Below are 19,949 nucleotides of genomic sequence, written 5' to 3'. Positions count from 1 at the left end.
GTTTCATACAAATCTGATCAAAAAATTAGATATATCCACTTCTGTTTTAAGTCAGAACACAAGAAAAAAACATCCTCAATCGTGACTGACGTAAGAGAACGGAAGACTTTCGAGAGAATTCGGGTTTGTTTGGTGGAGGTCTAGTCAAGGTCAAGGTCAAGGTCCAGGTCCATTTGTACAACCAGGGAATACCACCCTAATTAATCTTGCAACAACAACACGGGAAGGCATGTGCGTCGGGGAAATTATTTCAAATGGTCATATTTGATAGAATGTATAGATGTTAGCCAGCGCTCTCACTTTCAACAATTTCATTATCAGATTTCCAATAAAAAAAGGAAATCATACAATAAACTTGACTCAATCAAACTTGAAGCCTTAATTGTATATTTCTTCTTGACCTACTTAGTATGCAACATTAACAATAAAGCACATTGTGAAGAAGCATCGTATTTTTTTGTAGAGGACAAAAAGAAATACAAAATTTGGTGAGTTATACAACCCAACCTGGGTTTTTAGTTTCTGTCAGTCATCAGATCATTATATGCCACGAGTGTCCTATATCAGAGCCCAATTCTTGTCCCAAAAATCATGTTCTTTCATCTTCTTCATCCCAATGGCATAAGCTGCGAGGTTGAAGCAAAATTACCATCAGTCAGACAGTGTTGCAAGCAAAATGAAAAGAATTGATCAAAATAAGTAAATGTCTATCCTATACTGATCGCATTTAAATCTTGCGCAATCCAATGTTCAGATCAGAAGATATGGAAATAAGAAGTGGATAAGAATAATGCCACACAGCTTTAAACACCCGTTTCTTATGAGCTTTTATTGATTGGGATGGCTTGTGAGCGTTGTATCTGATATCGAAGAGGTGGATTAACCAGATGTTATGTATAAACCGTCAGGATACCAATCCTGATTTATCAGAGCTGACTGCGATTCACTGCTTTCTTGCTTCCATCCAAAATCATGTAGTTCAGTCTGCCTCAATCTAATATCAAACGACCAAAGCTACCTCCCAGGTGTCCTGAAAACATGTCATCTCATTGTCTAAACTCCAAGCAACAAATCAAAATTTGTTGACCAAAATAGCAGCAAAGTCTTGCTTTTCAAGATACATAATATTTATATAACCAAATGGCATTTCTCATCCCAGGCTACAACTCCTGGTTGAATAAATATCATCTTAAACCATCAAATAATTTACAATGAACCATGCATGAAAGAAGACTCAATAATCCTGCAATTTAAATCTAAAATGAAGCACAACCTGTAAATTTTATTGTTTATTTGAAAATTGAAATCTAATTCTCAAAATATTCAGACAAAGCAAGTGAATTTAGAAATCCAACTGCTAGTGTAGCAAAGAGAGTGGTTGTACAAAAGATGAAGATTCTCATTGCAGAATAGAAGTTTCTTACCCTGTTTGAACCATGAATAGATTGAAGTCACATGGATTTGGCAGAACATTCATGCATTTACTTTCTATCTGATGCTTAAAATCAGCTCTTCCCACTCCTGCATCAAATCCAATAATCCTCTTGTCTGCACCAGCAGACAATACAATGTGCTTTGGCTGCATCCCAGTAACTCCCATGACAGCAGAGGAATGCATATTCCTGTGCAGTGCCTTTGGTTTCCATGAGTTCTCAGCATCTCTCTCACTCCAAAGTATTAGCATGATCACTACCACCAGCTACAAAAGAGGCATTTTCCCATGGCAAGAAAATTATGCTGTTGATGATACCTTTAACATGAGGTTTATTGTCAAGAAAAGTTACCCGAGCTCTCTATTGATGCACAAACATAAAAACTTCAGTATTTATTATCCGAAGGAGAAATTTTTATGAACATTGCACTTGTGTGCTGAATATGTTATAATACAGAGGCAGCCCATACAAGTCCCACTCCTACACAAATATATGTCATGCAAATTCACACACAAGATTAAGTAACACCAATATCCGTATTTGATGTTCATTAAGATAATAGTAACACTTACCCCCTGTGTTTTATTCAGATTTAGGATTTAGGACTGATATCTGAGAATCCCCACTATCAGCAGTGTAAGCAGAAAAAAGGCCATTTCCTTGTGGGTGCCAGGATATATCTTCAGGCCATCTCCTCTGCTTTGAAGATACACAATCAGTTGTACTAAGTAAAGAGGCACCTGACCTACAGTTAAAGGTTAAACCAAATGAGCACAGGGACAGGAAAAAATACGCACCAATTTGGAACAAAAGAAAAAATGAATTTGTAGGGCAGGACAATTAGAAGATGATTATTTAGGATTAATCTCTAATTTGTTTCACTCATTTCCTTTTAATTTATGGCTGTTTTTGTTTCAGGATTTAGTTCTGCTAGGATTCATTTGATCATATTTTCAAACTTATCTTTATCACTTACAGATAAGTAAATGTGGCTTGAGTAGTTTCAATGAATTTTTTTTTTTACACGATCTATAGGTTTCAGCTGATAATATTCAATAAATAATCTAGTTAGGACATTTTAGCCATGCATCATGCACGAGAGTCGTCCTCATAAGCATTATGTTCACAGCATCAGTTGGTAAGTACTAAGTAACACAATCAGAGCAATGCAATCATTTAAGTATAAGCACACTTGTATGATAAACAAAAGTTCACAGTACAACCAGTCAAATCCCGGTGAGCCAATGGAGAGAAAAAGTCATTTGCCAAAGACAAAATTTGCAGACTTACCTGCTAGATTGAAGCTGCCACAAACTGAACACTCCATCCAAAGCACTGCAAAAATTCCAAAATTATAAGAAAACATTAGTCCCTGTATAATCATAAACAAAAATGACAGTAACTTATTGCACAAGCACAAAGTAAAAAATCCATCTTTAAAAAAAAAAGCGATAACCACGCAATAGATGTACAAGATGAGTATGTGCACAACCACATGCACTTACTTTCTCAAACTTATGAAACTCAGACCTGTTACTAAAAAAAAAAAAAAGCATGTTCATGTACCAAGCCAAAAACCTAAACGCATTATAAAATCATGTAGTGGATGATTCACTTGTCAAAGCTTACCTTAGCTTAATCTTACAGAGACAGAAAACACCAAAAAGGAAAAAAATGCTGTTTTAATATTCATACAGTTTAACCTAAAAAGAAAGAATTGGAAGTCTCAGACATGCCAAATCAGCAAAATATTTAGTTGATATTGCCATACCCTCTCTAATGGAACACCTATTAACTGGTCACAAAAAGCTGATCATTCACTAGGCACAATGAAAGACTTCTCAACTTTCTTTTGTGCTGACTAGAGATGTAATTGCTTGTGCGACAGTGAATTGTGCAAGGTGAAGAGCTGCTTTGCACCAGTGGGATTAATTCTTAATTTTCTTTCTGCTCTGAAATACAGCCAAGAAAAAAAAAAGTTGATGAACACCAATAGCAAATAATTGAAACCATGAAGGAAAAACACTTGATAAAAAGTGGAGGCCAACATTTAATCCTAAGAAATACAAACACTCATAACACACTACAATTCAACAGGTGAGAATATTACCAAACTTCCTTTTTGTTCCTCTATCTTGAACTTCAACAACATCTATATCACGAGAATTTCCATAGGATTTCTCCCCTTTTACTACACTGTTACAGTTAGAGGTAGGACTTCCTTGAGCACTGGACCCAACAGGATCTCTCATGCCAGACCATGTCGATTTTATATGCTGAGAAATCTTGGGATTCACAGCAGGAATTACCAGTTCTGTTCTAGATTGAAGTTGGTTTCTAGATGGACCTTTATCAACACCAACAGGACTGATTGATCTCCACTCCACCTTAACATTTTTAGTTCCACTAGCTAGCGAATTTCTACTAGACACAATATTATCTCAGCCTCAAAGATTGGCCAACTTAGATTGTGAATCTCGCAACCTCTTCTCTGCTTCATCGAGCTGCACACGTGTTCCAAAATATAATCAGTAGCCATTATCCCCGACAAGTAAAAAATACTGAAGCAAAACTTGAACAAAGCTTCATGTTAGACACTCAATCATTGCTCCAAAAACAACACAAATACAATAAATGACATCAGTCAATTAAAAATCAGTTCCTTTATCGAAAGCTCATATTAAAAGCAGAATAACTTCTGGCCTTTTAAGGCTCATAAAAGATAATACTAACTTAAATCGTCACAAGTTCCTCCGTCATTCTTAAGAAATCCTTTCCTTGACATGCTTTCTAGTTAACAAAAACACACGTTATGTAAATGATTTAAATGTTAAAAATTAAAAGTACTTCCAGGTGCAAGCTTTTCGTTGAATTTTAATCTTAAATAAAGATTTCAGTAATCAAAAATTCAAACTTTAGCATCAATTTCACAGTGAAAAATTCAAGATAATCATTTAAAAATACCTAAGAAACCATTACTAAGAAAAATATTGTTTTTTAAATGAATAACTGCAACAACCTGAGATTTGTAATAGGAGATACGCTGTTTCAGATGCTGAACTTCTTTCGTACGTTGTTCGATTAAAGCGACCAATGCCTCTTCTTGCTCATCTCTGTTGTTCTCCACACCGCTCTCTTCTTTTTCCTTGGGCCTTTTCATAAAAACCTCGCTCATTTGAACCGTAATGTGTTGGCTTCCTTTTGAGTTTGGTACGGTAGTTTCTTGGTAATTATGTAATTATTTTGAAGTGATACTATTCGAGTTTACCCTCAATGGAGTTGGTTTAGCTGGATGATTTAATTCAAATAGGGTTTTTTTAATATCAAAAATAAAAAATAGATTTTGTTAACAAAATTGATGAAATATTAAAAAAAATTTTGAGAAAAATTTTATATTTGCATTTATATCACACTTATAAAGTCCACTAATTAGTTACTTATAAAGGAAAAAAAATTAGACACGTTTTGTTCTTCTCTTTGTGGGGTACCTTTCAAGGTCTACACCGGCCTGTACACAGAGCACTAACAGTGGCAGGACGTGTTGACAGGAACTCAAATTAAATTTCTCCGAAATAGTTATCACAAATCTGAAAGTTCAAAAGAGCCAAACAGCATCGTAGTTTAGTCATTGCATTGCCTACAGCATTGAAAGGGAATGGATGAAAAACCAGGGAGGAGAGATTGACGAGCAGAATAAACTAGGTGAGTGACGGGGACAAGTTCAGCATCCATGTCTGCCCACAAGTATGAAATTAAGAATGAAATGCTCTGTAGCATCAATGGTGAAAGTCAGCTACTTGATTGGTTAAGAAATGACGGTAAACTTGAAATTGTATGGGGTCTGACGTGAGACATCAGCATGCATGAGTTCATAAAAGATTTTGATGAAGAAAGTACACAAAATTTAGTGATTGAATTGAATGTACTCTCTTTCTCTCTCTCTCTCTCTTCCCCCCTTGAGCAATCACACCCACAAGGCCTCCTCCAAAGCCTCAAGGCAAAAAATGAAATTACATAAGAGGTATCGGTTTACAAAATTGAAAACAAAAACAGTGAAGATCCCCAGACTGAATGTCCAGGGACTTCTCTACATCGGAGCCTTTTTCAGTCACGAATATAATCCAAAATTGCAACCTCTATCAAGGGATGCTCTATACTCATAATTGGGCAGTGATACAAAAATTGTCAAAACAAAGCAACAAAATTTGGCAAGTAGCCCACTTGGTTTGGGTCCCAAAAACCTGTAAGTGCTCCTCTAGAAGCTGGAAAAAGGTCGTCAGGCCACCCTGATATAGAATTGGGATAGACTCTGATACGGGTTTAACGGTTAGTGGATTTGCTTAACCAGATTGCTCAATCCAAGTCCTTCAGAGAACCTGAAGAATCCGATCCATTGGGAGATTCCTCTCCATTTGTAGAAGCTGAAGGGATCCCTTGACGGTGGCTCTCCTCATTACCACTACTTCGAGGTTTGCCCAATCTTGACCGAATATTGGTACCCATAGGAAATGGCTCCTGCACAGACAGAAATATGGTAAGTTCGGGTATATAATCATAAGTGAATAATACCGAGAAAAACATGTTATCTTCATTTTCATTCATCAACCAGATTGCTTCTGGTCAAGTCCTCAATATACCATCCATGAATTCCACAGCAAAGACCTTTTTGTTGAGGCCCAGCAAGCTGTTAGCAGGTAAATTTTAAAGGTGGTTTGCAATTGCCTACAGAGAAATAATAAATTCAAACCTATAGAATTGTATTCTGTTTCAATTTATTAGCAGATATGCCAGCATCTTCCCACGGGAAAGCACTCAAGCAAAATTGGGTCCAAAATAATATCCTTCTCTCCCGTAAACACAAATGAGTTAAAAATTTTGAGCAAAGAATGAACTACATAATGATTACCAATTAGCAGGTGATTAGTTACAAAACTGAAGTGAGTAAACATCTAGATATCGTACCGGATCACCAGCATTAGGACCATCAGTATGAAAAAGAATAGGTCGGCAACGTTTATCCTCATTCATCAAGCTTGAATTCTGAAAATGAGCAATAAGAGCAGCTTTTCCCTGAATCCGAGCATAAGCAAGAGATGCCACCTTTTCACTGTTGAATTTTTCCCACTTTTTGCCGCTGAATGCCTGCAGAAGATGTTCTCTCATCCAATCAGTAGCATATATTATGAAAATCAATTAAGAAAAACACATGGTAAATTCCTTCTAAGTAGATATCAATGTTTATATATCTAACCTGATGAAATGGAATGATTTGACGAGGATCAACCATGTTGATGAATGCATAGCCCACATTACATTTGTTCTGTCGGTAATTTTAGAATCAGTAATGCATAAACATCATCTATAAACATGAGCATTTCAAACATATAACAGAGAAAATTTATGTTTCGTCCTAAAGAAGAGTGTATTCCCTAAAATTAACTTGCCTTGAAGTCAATCGGCAGATAAATAAAATCATAAGTTCCTCGGCAATGCTCATCAATTGCAGCCAAAAGCATCTTCGAAGTATACCTATCAAAATCACCATATCAAACGAAAGGAAAAAAGAACAAGAAATAAAGAGGAAAAACACAATAAAAGAATCTAATTTTATTACAGCAGGCAACCAAAAATAAGAAATAATCATAACTAGCATTATACAAGACCTTTACTATTAGAATGACTATGGGTGCTCTAGGTCAAAGTAAAAAAATCAAAAACTATTTGAAAATGAAATTTAGGCATGGAACAGTTTCACTGAAAAGGAAAATGGTACAGCCTACGTTATTCTAAAAAATAATATCAATGGTAACAGAATGAAGAAGAAGTGGCCAAAACAGCTGGAAAGATAGTTTACATACTTGTTGGGAATGTTCTTTATCATCAGTGTTGTTCGGCTGTCCTCACCACGCAATATCCGGTCAATATCAAGTTCATACTGTTTTTTATCAGCATGATTAGAATTAGTCTCATTTCTACGGTATGAGAAGTTTCTCACACGCTCATTAGGTGACTCAAACGAGGCTTGCATTGAAATAATCGGATTCCTTCCAGGAAAAAAGTGGCACATCTGCTGAGGAGAACGCAATCCAGCATTTTTAGTCATGTCTACGCAATTTCCACCATGAGAAAAGATGTTGTGTGAAGCAATGTCCATAGGATGTGATGGAGAACGAACAGGAATACCCACACTTCTGAGAGAACCCAAGAGAAAATTTGAAGTTTCTGGAGACTCTCCTGCATAAGCATGTTGCCTGTCCCAAGGAGCGGGATTAACTGCTGGTGCTGATCCAATATGGTGGTGTACAGGCGATGCTGTGTTGAGCATCAAAGTAGGTCCGCTTGGAAATCCAGGCATATGAGGAATGTGACTAGCATGAAGACCATTGAGAAATGATGGAGAATTTGACCAAACCATGGGACTTGAAGGATGTTGTTGATGTGAGTTGGAGTTGTTCCAGACAAAAGGATTTCCGTGAACGGAGTAATTTCCATTTCCAGAAGATCCAAAAACTACATAGAAAGGAATATATCAGCAACAATGTCACTAAACTGATAAACGAAAATAAAGAGTATGCATTCTACATTTCCAGCTACAAGCATTTTGAGGTTACCATCCAATATCAACCATAAAGATAATAATACAATGTTATTCTAATCAATGTCCATCATGGCAAATTTAACAATCTATATGGCTCTCAGGTAAAGCTGTTGCATAGCAATTATTTTAACAACCAAGAGGATATTAATATGCTATGGAAGTTTGACACACAAATTAGTGGGATACATTAATAGTGAATCATTTTACAACAATTAATACAAGTGACTAAACTAAATTATAAAGATAAAACTTTACATGAGAATAAATATGAAATCTGAAATTTAAATATTAAAAAAATATTATAAGTTTGTTCACCACCAATGGTCCACAGTTACCAACCGCCTTATTTCTGCCACCCGCTGCCAGATTACGGTGACTGGAAAGTTCACCTTGATAATAAAATTGGTATCATTTTAAAATTTATTGCCCTTCAAAGTTACATAGATAAATAGATCATTTAAAGACTATTATTTCGACAACAGTTTTATCACTGAAACCCACCATAGATATTTTCAGTTGCCGGATTTTGGCTGCTGGTTATTACATTTCTAACCTATAGTAGTTTATATAATTAAGAATATTAAATAAACAAGTATCACTACCAATTATTTCAACAAAAATATGGATAAATTTGTAAAATAACTGTATGAGCACTTAGCTTTAAACATGATCCATTTAAAATCACCTCGAGGTACCATTAAATTCCAATAAGGTTTTAAGTGTTAAAGAAAAGCAACCCCTTAAAAAGAGTGTTGTGCCAGTCAAGTTACTAGTCAGCTGCTTAAAATAGTCTTATCAAGACAACTCTAAAGCATAACAACAAAAATTAATTTCTGATATCCATATGCGTGAAGCAAATCCTAGACTTTTGTGGTTGCATATTGTTTTACTTTGAAAAAAGCACCTTGCTCTCTACCAGAAAATGATAACTGCCATTGCCAATACGCAAACAAATATTACAAACTTAGAAAAAAATGGAATCAATGGAACTTACCCCCTCCACTAGGTTCCATAAGGTGTCCATTTGAACTCACTCCACGGATATGCCTATTGTCAAGTCCTTCTGAAATTTTCTGAGCAGCATTACCAGTAGCGCTATGGGAGTTGTATGGAATACCATTGGCCAGACTATCACACTCAGGGAACGAATGAGGATGGAAATTAGGATGTTGATTATTAAACTTCATTTCTTCTAAAGAGTGGTTGGCCTCATGAAGGCCAAAATGTTTGCCAATAGAGGCCACTCTTGCTGGAGAGGGCAAGTTGTTTGGCACACTAGAACTCTGATGAGATTCAGTAAATGCATTTGCAGGTGGCTGCAGAGCAGAATGTAAAGCCTGGATTGATCCAGTATTTATGGAGCTCAATGCAATTACTCCAGGTGAAACTGCTGTCATCAAAATCTCACATGAGCAAAAGCACATACAAGGGTAGGGAAAGGAACCATTAACAGTCATAATCATACCCATGTATCCTGATGACAAGTCATCAATAGCACTTTGGCAAAGATTTGGTTCATCTTGTTCCTGCTCTGGCTGCAGCATGAAACTGTAAAAAGGCAAGAACATAAAAGTCAAAAGCATTACAACTAAGATAAAATCTTTGCCACTGATACGATCAGAGCCCATAGTAAGGGAAACATAAAAGGTCCACTCATTGGTACCACATCCAATAGATGAAATTAGAATAGAAGAAAATCTTAGTAAATAAGGCACCATACCGTCTTGCACCCCCAATACGGCTTGCTTCAAGCTTGATTTGCTTCCCAACAATGTCAGTCCTATTCAATGCACAAAGTGCAGCCTCAGCAGCTCTAACATCATAAAACTCTACAAATTTGTGATCATGCTTGTTTGGAGTCTCACGGATCTGCAAACCAAAATAAATGATTCTACCATTGTTCATACAACTAAAACAAGCAAAGTCAAAGAGCTGCTTACTTCTCTAATTTCTCCATAAACACCAAGAATTTGGCGAAGCTCATCAGTTGAAACAGAAGAATCGAGATTGAAAACCACCAAGGTGCCCTGACTACTATCTTTTTCTGATGGATTATCCTAATGTCAGGGAGCCAACATGAGAGTGCAATAACCAATTACATATTCAAATGGCAGCAACAGAAATAATGATGAACAATAAAAAGCAATGGTAAGGTCAACATGTTCAACAAAACAATAAAATATAAAGAGTATCAAAATTGAAAACACCACCAAACCTTGGGAATTGAATAGTGTATGTCAAGCTTTCTACGCCTTAGAGGCTTATTTTGAAGTGCTCTCATTGCATTACGTGCTGCCCTTATATCATAATAAGAAATCATAACAAATCCACGATGCTTGCAGGCTGTATAGATAGTTCGGATCTCTCCATATTGCTGATAGTAAAAAACATAAACGCCAAATAACTACCAATACAAATAGGAATAATTTACAACTATAAAATACTGCAGCAAAATACAAGGTAATGCTAAACACCTCAAAAAGAGCCTTTAATTCAGAATCCTCAACATTGCTATTGATGTTTCTGACAAAAAGTGTTCTAGAAGGGAGTTCACCGTATGGATGCACACCAGAAGAACCACTTGAACCCCCTTGACCAGCAATATCAGAATTCTTTTGTCCTGCGTATATTTGATTATCCCCTTCTAATTCCATGCCGCCACCACTGCTGAAAAGGTCAAAATCTTCTAAATCATCTCCAGAAATGGCATGAAAATCATGTCCCAGATCATCAATCACTCCAGAAAATAGATCATCTTCATCAGGAAGGAGATTTCCAATAGTCTGTGCCTCAATTTCTTCCAAGGATTCAAAATGTTCTCCTTCCTCATGGTGAGAAACAACTGTATTGAAGGGCTGACAAGATATAGCATCATTCACTGACAATTTTACTGCATGTTAACAAAGAAGATAAAAAATAATTGGTTAACTGACTCACGAAAATAGAAGCCAAAAATAAAGAACAAGCAAGAGGCAGTGTCAAAATAAGATATAAAAGTTATATAGACCCATATACTACCATAGTTCTGTCAGGTAATATTGACAGGATGAAACAACTTGTACATTGCAAACCAAATAAAAAATCCAGACAAAATTAACATTTATATAACTTACCAAAAAAAAAAGTAGCATTTATATCACATAAATATATGGCTTGATGCTATGATTACATAGCAAATAAATGCAGCCATCAATGTAGCCATAAAATGTTTAAGTAAATTACTGTATCAAATTTCAACCATCAGCAAACAGATGGGAAATGTAAATAAGTATAAACATTAATGTAAAAGCTTACATTTTTGACTAAAAATATCCGACAATGAGCTTGAGAACAGACTGCTTTCAGAATGGATCCCTTTAATACCATTTCTGTTTCCACTTAAGCTATAACATGCTGGTGGCACAGACAAATTTGACCATGATTTTGGATGGTGATTCACAGAATTCCATGAAGTTTCAGATGAATTTGCAATTCCTTCCTCTCCGCCAATGCCCTGCTTTTTCATATGGTCTCTAGCTAAATTTGACTGTTGCATTTCCACCCATTCCACAGATGGGACCCCAATTGGTGAAACTTTTTCTAGTGGTGACGAAGCAAACAACTTGTTGCCAGACATTGCTACCCTTCCATCTGTTCCTACTGAACAACAATAACAATCACATAATAATTCATTAAAAACTCACTAGTAACATTTTGTGATCTGAATTGCATGCATTTATTACGAAAAGTCAAGTTATTGAAGCAGGAACACCATTATGCTAAAGTTTTAAACAAGAACAAAAAACATTTAGATTTTTACTTGAAAGGCCAATTGTTGATTAAGATTCATGTTAAGGACAATACTACACTGAAAACTAATTGACCAGTGTTAGCAAGAAAACTGGGCAAGAGTAATAGATTTTTTCCATCCATGTAAGTAATATCAATGAATAAAACCACCTAGAAAATGCAAAACTTAAAAAATTATTAACAATTTTCATCATCAACTCAAAGAAATATTATCAACTTGATCGATCCATTGAACAATATTTATTTTGTCCCTTCTATCGCCAAATGGCCCAAACTATTGGAATAAAATTTTACAAAATGTAACCCAGCATGGTATGCACTGAATTCGGGACTCGAAGGTTCCTATTTAACTAAAAGTAATATTTAGCACCAACCATAGCAATTAAAGATATTATCAACTTGGATCTTAACAATTCAGCATCTTAAAAATGTTCATCAACTCAAAGAAATATTATCAACTTGACCCATCCATTCAACAATATTGATTATATCTCTTCTATTGCCAAATGGCCCAAACTATTTGAATAAAATTTCATATGATGCAACCCAGAATGATATCCACACAATTCAGGACTCAAAGATGGTTCATATTTAACTAAAAGTGGCACTTAGAACCAACCATTGCGATTAAAGATACTTAAACACTTCTTAAAATAGTAATACAAGAACAATATTTTCAAAGAAAAACCTCAGTTACACCTAGGCAAAAATTTTTGCAGAGAACAGAATACACCAATACAGCATCCAATTTTTCCTAGAATAACACCACTTATTAGGAGGACCAGAGCTTATTTCATTCTTCCACATGTAATAAAAAACATTAGTTCTTGAATTCCCATCAACAATCATTCCATAGTCAATAACTATTTGGATAATAGAAGTTCCAAATATTTCCATAAGCAGAAAAAATATCAAAAGTCAAGATCCAGTTGTTCTATACTTCAAATCAACCGAATGAATGCCAGAATCTTTTTATATACAGACAAACAAAGACTTTAGGACTAGCCAGCTGTGTGATAAACATTCTCCATTCACTTCACAATATCTATGCATGGTACTTTAATTAACCCCAACCTTTGTTAACAATACTCAAAGACTCATGTTATTTTACAGGTACGATTCTCCCTGACAGCAAGACTGTTCCTACTATTATTTGTGCACTATTAACTACAACACCTAGGTCCATTCTCACCAAATGAGTCAAAACAAACTAACAATGAACCCGTGTGGAGAACACTTTGTTGGAGACTGAAAAGCAAATAGAACTAATTCAAAAATAAAATAAATAACAGAGTCAGCAATTGAATGCTGCTCACCTTGGTGATCAGACATGGTATTCGACTTCCAAAATCCAATTTGTCTCTGTCCAATAAAAGTTGATGACAAATTAAATTAATTTACAAAGAAAAGATGTTGTCTTTCGCTGGCATATATGGTGGTCAAAAAATCGTAGGTGACTGACATTGAAACAAGCATCCACACACATAACAATGTAATTTCAAACCCTTTGAGAAAGCAACTTGACAAATACACAAAGTTTGAGTGATTATGAAAGAATTAAATACCTCTGCAGGAACAGAAATTTCTTCAATGAAGTGAGACGATGCAGATCCACCCCTTGTATCCATCATCTCAAATGGCATCCTGCAGCTTAAATGCCTGATAAAGAAAAACCCACACACACAAAAACTCAAACTTTCTCACTCACTAGCTCTGCCCATCCTTAATGACCTTTCTCCTGAAAAGCATTCAATTTTCTTTTACTTCACTTAAGATATTTTTGAGCAAATTCTAAAAACAGAAATTAACAAAGAAAACCGTATTCAAGAAATAAAATTAAAATAGAAACACACAAATACAAATTTTATTTGTTAACATTTTCACATAAGCTAGAGATCAGATAATTCGGTTTTGTTGATTATTTACGACCTAATAAGAAATAATTAAAAAAATTAATTTTCTTCTTCCGTTTTCTCTTATAGCTAGGAAAAAATAATATCAATAAAAGAAGGCCACTGGCTTACCTACCAACGACCAAACATAAATGTCCTGTTTGGTTCGTGAGGAAAAACGAAAGAAAAAATAATTTTCTAAAACAAAGACCATTACTTAATTGTGCCCAAAACTACAACCTCACAGCTTAGTTGAGCTAAATCATAACAAAATCAAACTTCGATTAAAATTTTAGTTTAAATTCAGCATATCCACCATAAATTTTCCAAATTCTCAAAACTATTACGTTTAAAAAAATCCAAAAAGATAAATTCAATTTGTTCTGTCCAGCTCTAGCTTGATCCACACACTAAGGTATCAATAGAAAAAAGAAAAAAAAATCTACCAAAGCTTAACCTAGATACAACAGGAACCAAACCTTTAACAGGTCTTCAATTTCCGCTCTCCAAATAATTCAGAAACTAAAACGTTGCCATAGGAGAGAGAACGTGAAAGGCAGAAGAATTATCAACAATGGAGAGACGAGAGAGAAACAAATTTATAAAGGACAGAATGGAAGGGATCTCAGCATCTTTTTTTCTTCTTTTCCCTGCATTACAAGCTATTACTCACCACACAAGAGAGAGAATATTTTTTTCCTTTTTGTTTTTTTCTATACATCTAATAATCAGAATTCAGAAATCATTATTTAAAAAAAAAATACTCTCTCTTTGGATGGAATCCTTTGAACCGCAGATTCAGAGTTTCAAATCGGAGACTAAATTTCCGGCAGTTACCGGCGAGATTTCGCTCGCCGGTCTCAAATTCAGAGAGGAAAAAAAAATCAGAAAGCCCAAGACGCTTGAGGGACACAGAGAGAGAGAGAGAGAGAGAGAGAGAGCAGAGTTTATTTTTGTTTTAATTTTTTCTAAAATGAATAAACTTAAACAACCTTTTGGTTGGGGGTTTGAAATGAAGACAAAACAGAAAAGAAATAGGCGGGGGTTGTGTGCTTGTGTTTTTCGTGTGTGTGTGTTAATGGATAATAACGGAATTAATCAGACCCGTTCCTTGAAACAAGAGTTTACTGTTTGCTTATGATTCGGGTTTGTTAACGGCGTTACGGCTTTGGAAGTTCTTGTGACGTGGAGGGACGAGGACTGGCTTGGCGTGGGCTGAAGAGTAATTGTCGGTAATATTTTATTTTACGGTAACGTTAAACACATTTACTGTAAATATATTAAGGAAGGTAAATTATCTTATCATTAAATATTATTAAATTAATTAAAATTATAAAAATATTAAATTATGATATAAAAAATAAAAAATTTATTTATAAAGAGTTAAATGAATTATTATAATACATTTTATCTATAGTTTTAAAATTAGATCGAAATTTTATTTACATTCAATAAAGTTATAAAATATTTTATTTATAACGAGAGAAGTGATAAATAAATATTTTCGTATTTTTTCTTTATAATACAACTTTCTTTCATATTTTATTTTATTACAAAATATAGTTTTTTTAAATTTTTTTCAAATAAAAAACAAACATTGAGCTGGAATTAAGTTCGATACAATTTTAAAATTATGGCAACGCTAGTCTTAGTTACAATTTTCTTTTTATATAGTAATCTTCTCTTATCAAATTAATAACAATATTATAGATGTATATTGTTGATTTTTCCGATCGAATCACATAAAAAATAATCCAATTTTTAATTATATTTTGTATCTTTTTATATTTTTATATTCAAATCTCTCGTATTTAATGTACTTTTTATTTGAGCATATTTTCACACTAACAAAACTACGAAAATAATATAAAAAAAAATATCTATTTAAATTAGTTATGGCAAAGCAAGGTATAAATAATGGAAATTACGTGACAAAGATATCACACTTTCAAGCTTAGTTTTTATATAATGACAAATAAATGTTAACTTCATGACTCGTGAAATAGTATGACAGATACCAAATGTGGATAATACTAATGTATTATAAAGGACACGTATTAGTAATATGACAAATCAAAACCAAAGGAAGCCTCTCTGTGCAATTTTAGTAAAATATAAATTTTAATTTTAATTTTTTATCATATTTATAAAATTATAAATAAATTACTTAAACATTTCTTACACGACACTTGCCATCTTCGCTGTCCTTCTAAATTATCATGATACATGTGCAATGAATTTGATATTATAAATTAATTACTCCATATCAAGTCAAAATTTACAGCTCTACTACCAAATTAGTCATTTCTTTTACGTGTAAGGAAGTTATTTATTTTACCCAAATCATAAAATTACATAATATGGCTTACCAATTTTAACTCGAATTTACAAGGTTTTTATGGATTAAAAAAAAAGAAGGAAAAACAAATATTATTGTAAATTTTAGTTCACACACTTATACCAATTTAAATAAGGCGTTTTTATTAAAAAAATATAAAATGGTTTAATCTCAAAAAGATTAATATAAAAATAATGCATTTTATAATATTAGATTATGGGATTAGACAAGTGGAATGACCCCACACGTTAAGCATCAACGCGATGATCCATGTGATTTGATTTTGAGAGATTTTTTTAAGGTTTGTTTATTCATTCATTCTAATTTGATGAATACGTTATACATGATTGCCAAAATATTTATCATCATGGGTGAGAAAAAAAGTGATATTAATTAAAATAGATAAAAGAATTTATATTTAAAAATTTAGTAAATTTTTAATTTAATAATATTTTTAGTTTTTTATTTTTTTTCAACCATATTTTTCTTTAATAACATTTTTTTATAGTATATTTTAACATTATCATATTGATTATAAGTTTGATAACTTATAAATCAAAACATTTATAAACTTATTTTAAAATAAGTTAATTTTTTATTTGATTGTTGATATGTCTATATATGTTTCTGTTTTTTGTTTTGATATAAACATATCAATAATCAAATAAAAAATTAATATGTTTCAAAATAAGTTTATAAATGTCTCTCACATCCACTCTTTATTCACATCTGTTTTTGTTTTTCGTTTTGATCTGAACATATCAATAATCAAACTAAAAATCGACTTGTTTCATAACAAATTTATGAATATTTTGATTTATAAGTTAATAAATTTATAATTAATATGATGATGTTAGAGTATGTTACAAAAAAAAAAAAAGACTAAAGAAAGATTCTTACCAAAAAGAGTAAGGGTATTATTAAAATAAATATTAAATTTATTTTAAAATATTAAAGAGTAAATTTTTTTATTTATTTTAATTAATATCATAAAAAAAGTGATTCTATTAATAATTTTGTATTTTTATTAACACCATTTGAAGTGATTAATTGGGAACTTTAACCTTTAGAAGATTGGGCAAAAGACTTATGTCCAACCAAGGCTTGTCAAAATCTCAAACTTTCATCTATTAACTTTTAAGAATTCAAATATTTATTTTTTTGTTAAAATTTAATATTAGAGTTACGGATAAAAATATTATTTAATAAAAAATATTAAAATTACAACAAAATTATCATATTTCTCTTATAAAATTAAAAATATAACAATTTCTCTCATACACAAAGTTTAAAAAGTGATTGTTTTATCCATAAGGTTTGCATTTTTGCCTTGCTACTTCTTCGATGGCCAGAGTCGTCTAACTTTCATATTGCCACTCTTCCCAACTCCTAGAGGACGACAAATAATTAGCCAACCAAAGGTCAATTAAAAATACACATAGCTTTGTGCATTGACTAACATATAGATCGATCAGATATTGTTTATTTGCCCAATCTATGCATCGACTGACACGATATGTGTATCACACAAAGCTATATCAATGAATTGTCAATCAACCTTCGATAAGTCAACGATTCATTATCCTTTAGGAGTTGGGAAAGGTGTAAATATGAAGGTTAATCTGTTTTGATTACTAGAGAAGCAACAAGGAAAAAAATGTAAACTCTAATAGGAAAAGATTACTTTTCAAATTTTATATAAAGAAAATTTATTAATTTTTAAACTTAAAAATGAAAAAATGAAAAAATTTTAATTTTTTAAATATGTTTTATTAAATAAAATTTTAACCTTTAATTATAAAAATAATTTTTAATAAATAAACTGATATTTAAATTTTTAAAAAAAAAAAATAAAAATTTATCTCTTCATTAAACCATAGAATTGAAATAGTCTTCGGGCCTTGAAGAAGCCGTATATGTTGCTTTCCAATTAGATTTGGGAATTAGCAGCGAGAGACAACTTCTAACAAATTTTGGTAAGTAGGAGGGACCATTTATTTATTTATTACCCGCGTGTGATGTTATCATCAAAATTTAGATTATATTAATAATTTAAATATTGATTAATAATATTATTCATATAGCATAATAAAGTTGTTAATTTCAAAACGGCTACGGAAAGATTAGAAAGTTTCACGTGGTGGTCTTATCTCATCTTAGATCATATCATATGATGGCCGTTGGATGTACAGCTGTTGTAGAGTAGTAATGATGAAAGCGGCAGCCGAATGGGGGGATTATATATGGGAACGATGGTTCTGATCCTGCCACGTATGTGCTTTCAGTTTCATTATCTAGACCCTTAGGCGTGGAGTATTTCGCTGAAGAAACAACCGACACAGGACAGAATCGGTAAAGGGCAACTCCTTTTTCCGAAATTTTAGGTTGATTTAAGTTAAAGCAGGAGATCAATTTTATATCTGTATAAATTTTTATATATAATTTAAATATATAAATAATATATTATTATATAATAAAATATTATTTAATTTTTAATTTAAAATTATTAAATTATATAATAATATATTATTTATATATTTAAATTATATAAACAAATATTTATATAATCTTATAGATGTAATAAACTCTATAAATTATTAATTTACAATAAAAATAAAATTTTATATTCGTATTTGAATTTATAATATTTATACTTCATATTTTCATGTAACTTTACCTCTCTATTATGGTTCAAATAGAAGCGAATCAAGCACTGCATTCAGTTCAATTGGGTTTACATGTAAAATTTGAGCTTGAATTTGATATAAAAATTATTGATTCGAGTTTGTTTTGAAAATTTATAGTTATTTACATGATCTACTTATCAATTACTTTTCATATTCAAGCACAATTAATAAAATTTTAAAAGCATAATTGAACAATCTTAAACTTTAAAAGGTTTAGTGACAACATGTTCGGACTAAGCTTAAATTAATTAATTGAGCAGCATCAAACTCGATTTAAATATAATACTTTGGTTACTAAAGTTCAACTTGAGTATAATACTCAAGCCACTCAAGTATAATATTCAAGTCACTTGAGCATGGTTTGATAATAATCTAGCTGAGTTATAAGAAGTTCGTAGCTTGTGGGCAACTCTACTTTTTTATAGCTCTATCATTTATTATTTTATTTTATTTATAAGTAATAAAAAATCTTGATAATATTCTATTATCAATTGTGATATAATAAATAATATAAAAGGTAATATAATTCTACATATTAAAAAATTATTAAGATAATATTAATTTTATTATAATTATATCTTTATTTATTAAAATTTTAAGGAAAAAATAATATTATTTTAAATTAATAAAACAAATAACGTAAAAAATATTCAATAAAACTATCTGTACCTATTTTTTATACATAATTTGTATACATAGATGAGGTGTTATCATGTGATTTGATGTTTCTTTATCATATGATAACACATGTTTTAAAATCACCTAATTACATGATGACACGTCACTGTGTATATGAATTATGTACCAAAAATAGGTATACATAGTATTGCTCAAAAATATTTTAGAATAATTAAATCAAATGACATTTAAGTAAAATAATATACTAGTTTATTTTATTATCTCTAATAAAACACAATAATTATATATATATATATATATATATATCTATTTTTATCAAATTTTATTAAACATAATAATAATTTATATCTAATAATTTTTAAAATAATTTATCTTTAAAATAATCTTTCAATTTTGGTAATAAAATATTTTTCTTTCAAACATCTTCTAAACAATCATCAGGGTGAAAAGGGAGGAAAAAAAAAAAAAACACATAAGAATTAAACATTCCAAGTCTCAATGATTAGTGGCATATCATGTTCTTTTTTTTACTATAAAGTAATAATACAATTATAGATATAAGTTTTTACGTAT

At 32.0% G+C, this 19,949-nt stretch overlaps 1 protein-coding gene and 1 pseudogene across 5 annotated transcripts; both read right to left on the bottom strand.

Annotated features, from left to right (window-relative positions):
- Positions 1–239: 239 nt before the first annotated feature.
- On the bottom strand, positions 240–5,272 carry LOC123223062 (annotated as a pseudogene).
- A 141-nt stretch (positions 5,273–5,413) lies between these two features.
- On the bottom strand, positions 5,414–14,662 carry LOC123223059 (protein MEI2-like 1). Of its 5 annotated transcripts, none has more exons than XM_044646122.1 (15): positions 14,192–14,662; positions 13,386–13,558; positions 13,137–13,182; positions 11,326–11,667; positions 10,506–10,921; positions 10,247–10,405; positions 9,972–10,088; positions 9,752–9,900; positions 9,497–9,579; positions 9,026–9,421; positions 7,292–7,943; positions 6,878–6,962; positions 6,685–6,753; positions 6,396–6,575; positions 5,414–5,948 (listed from the first exon to the last, which is right to left on the bottom strand). In XM_044646122.1, the coding sequence occupies exons 2-15, from the start codon at positions 13,461–13,463 to the stop codon at positions 5,787–5,789; spliced, it is 2,934 nt and encodes a 977-aa protein (XP_044502057.1). In that variant the 5' UTR covers positions 13,464–13,558; positions 14,192–14,662; the 3' UTR covers positions 5,414–5,786. The 5 variants fall into 5 exon arrangements, with proteins under 5 accessions (XP_044502057.1, XP_044502055.1, XP_044502056.1 ...); XM_044646120.1 differs by having other exon boundaries at positions 11,326–11,670; positions 14,192–14,661; XM_044646121.1 differs by having other exon boundaries at positions 9,026–9,418; positions 11,326–11,670; positions 14,192–14,661.
- Between the last annotated feature and the right edge of the window lie 5,287 nt (positions 14,663–19,949).

Source organism: Mangifera indica, chromosome 8 (assembly GCF_011075055.1).
Source record: "Mangifera indica cultivar Alphonso chromosome 8, CATAS_Mindica_2.1, whole genome shotgun sequence".
Classification (NCBI taxonomy): Eukaryota; Viridiplantae; Streptophyta; class Magnoliopsida; order Sapindales; family Anacardiaceae; genus Mangifera; species Mangifera indica.
The sequence above is the reverse complement of the archived record's forward strand: the minus strand, read 5'-3'. Positions and strand labels throughout refer to the sequence as shown.

Excerpts from the sequence above, each read along its gene's own strand:
- LOC123223059 (XM_044646120.1), bottom strand. The coding sequence starts at position 13,463 with ATGCCATTTGAGATGATGGATACAAGGGGTGGATCTGCATCGTCTCAC. Across the intron at positions 9,422-9,496 it reads CTTGTCATCAGGATACATGG|CAGTTTCACCTGGAGTAATT; the intron begins GTATGATTATGA and ends TTTTGATGACAG. Across the intron at positions 6,963-7,291 it reads ATAAAGAACATTCCCAACAA|GTATACTTCGAAGATGCTTT; the intron begins GTATGTAAACTA and ends TGATTTTGATAG.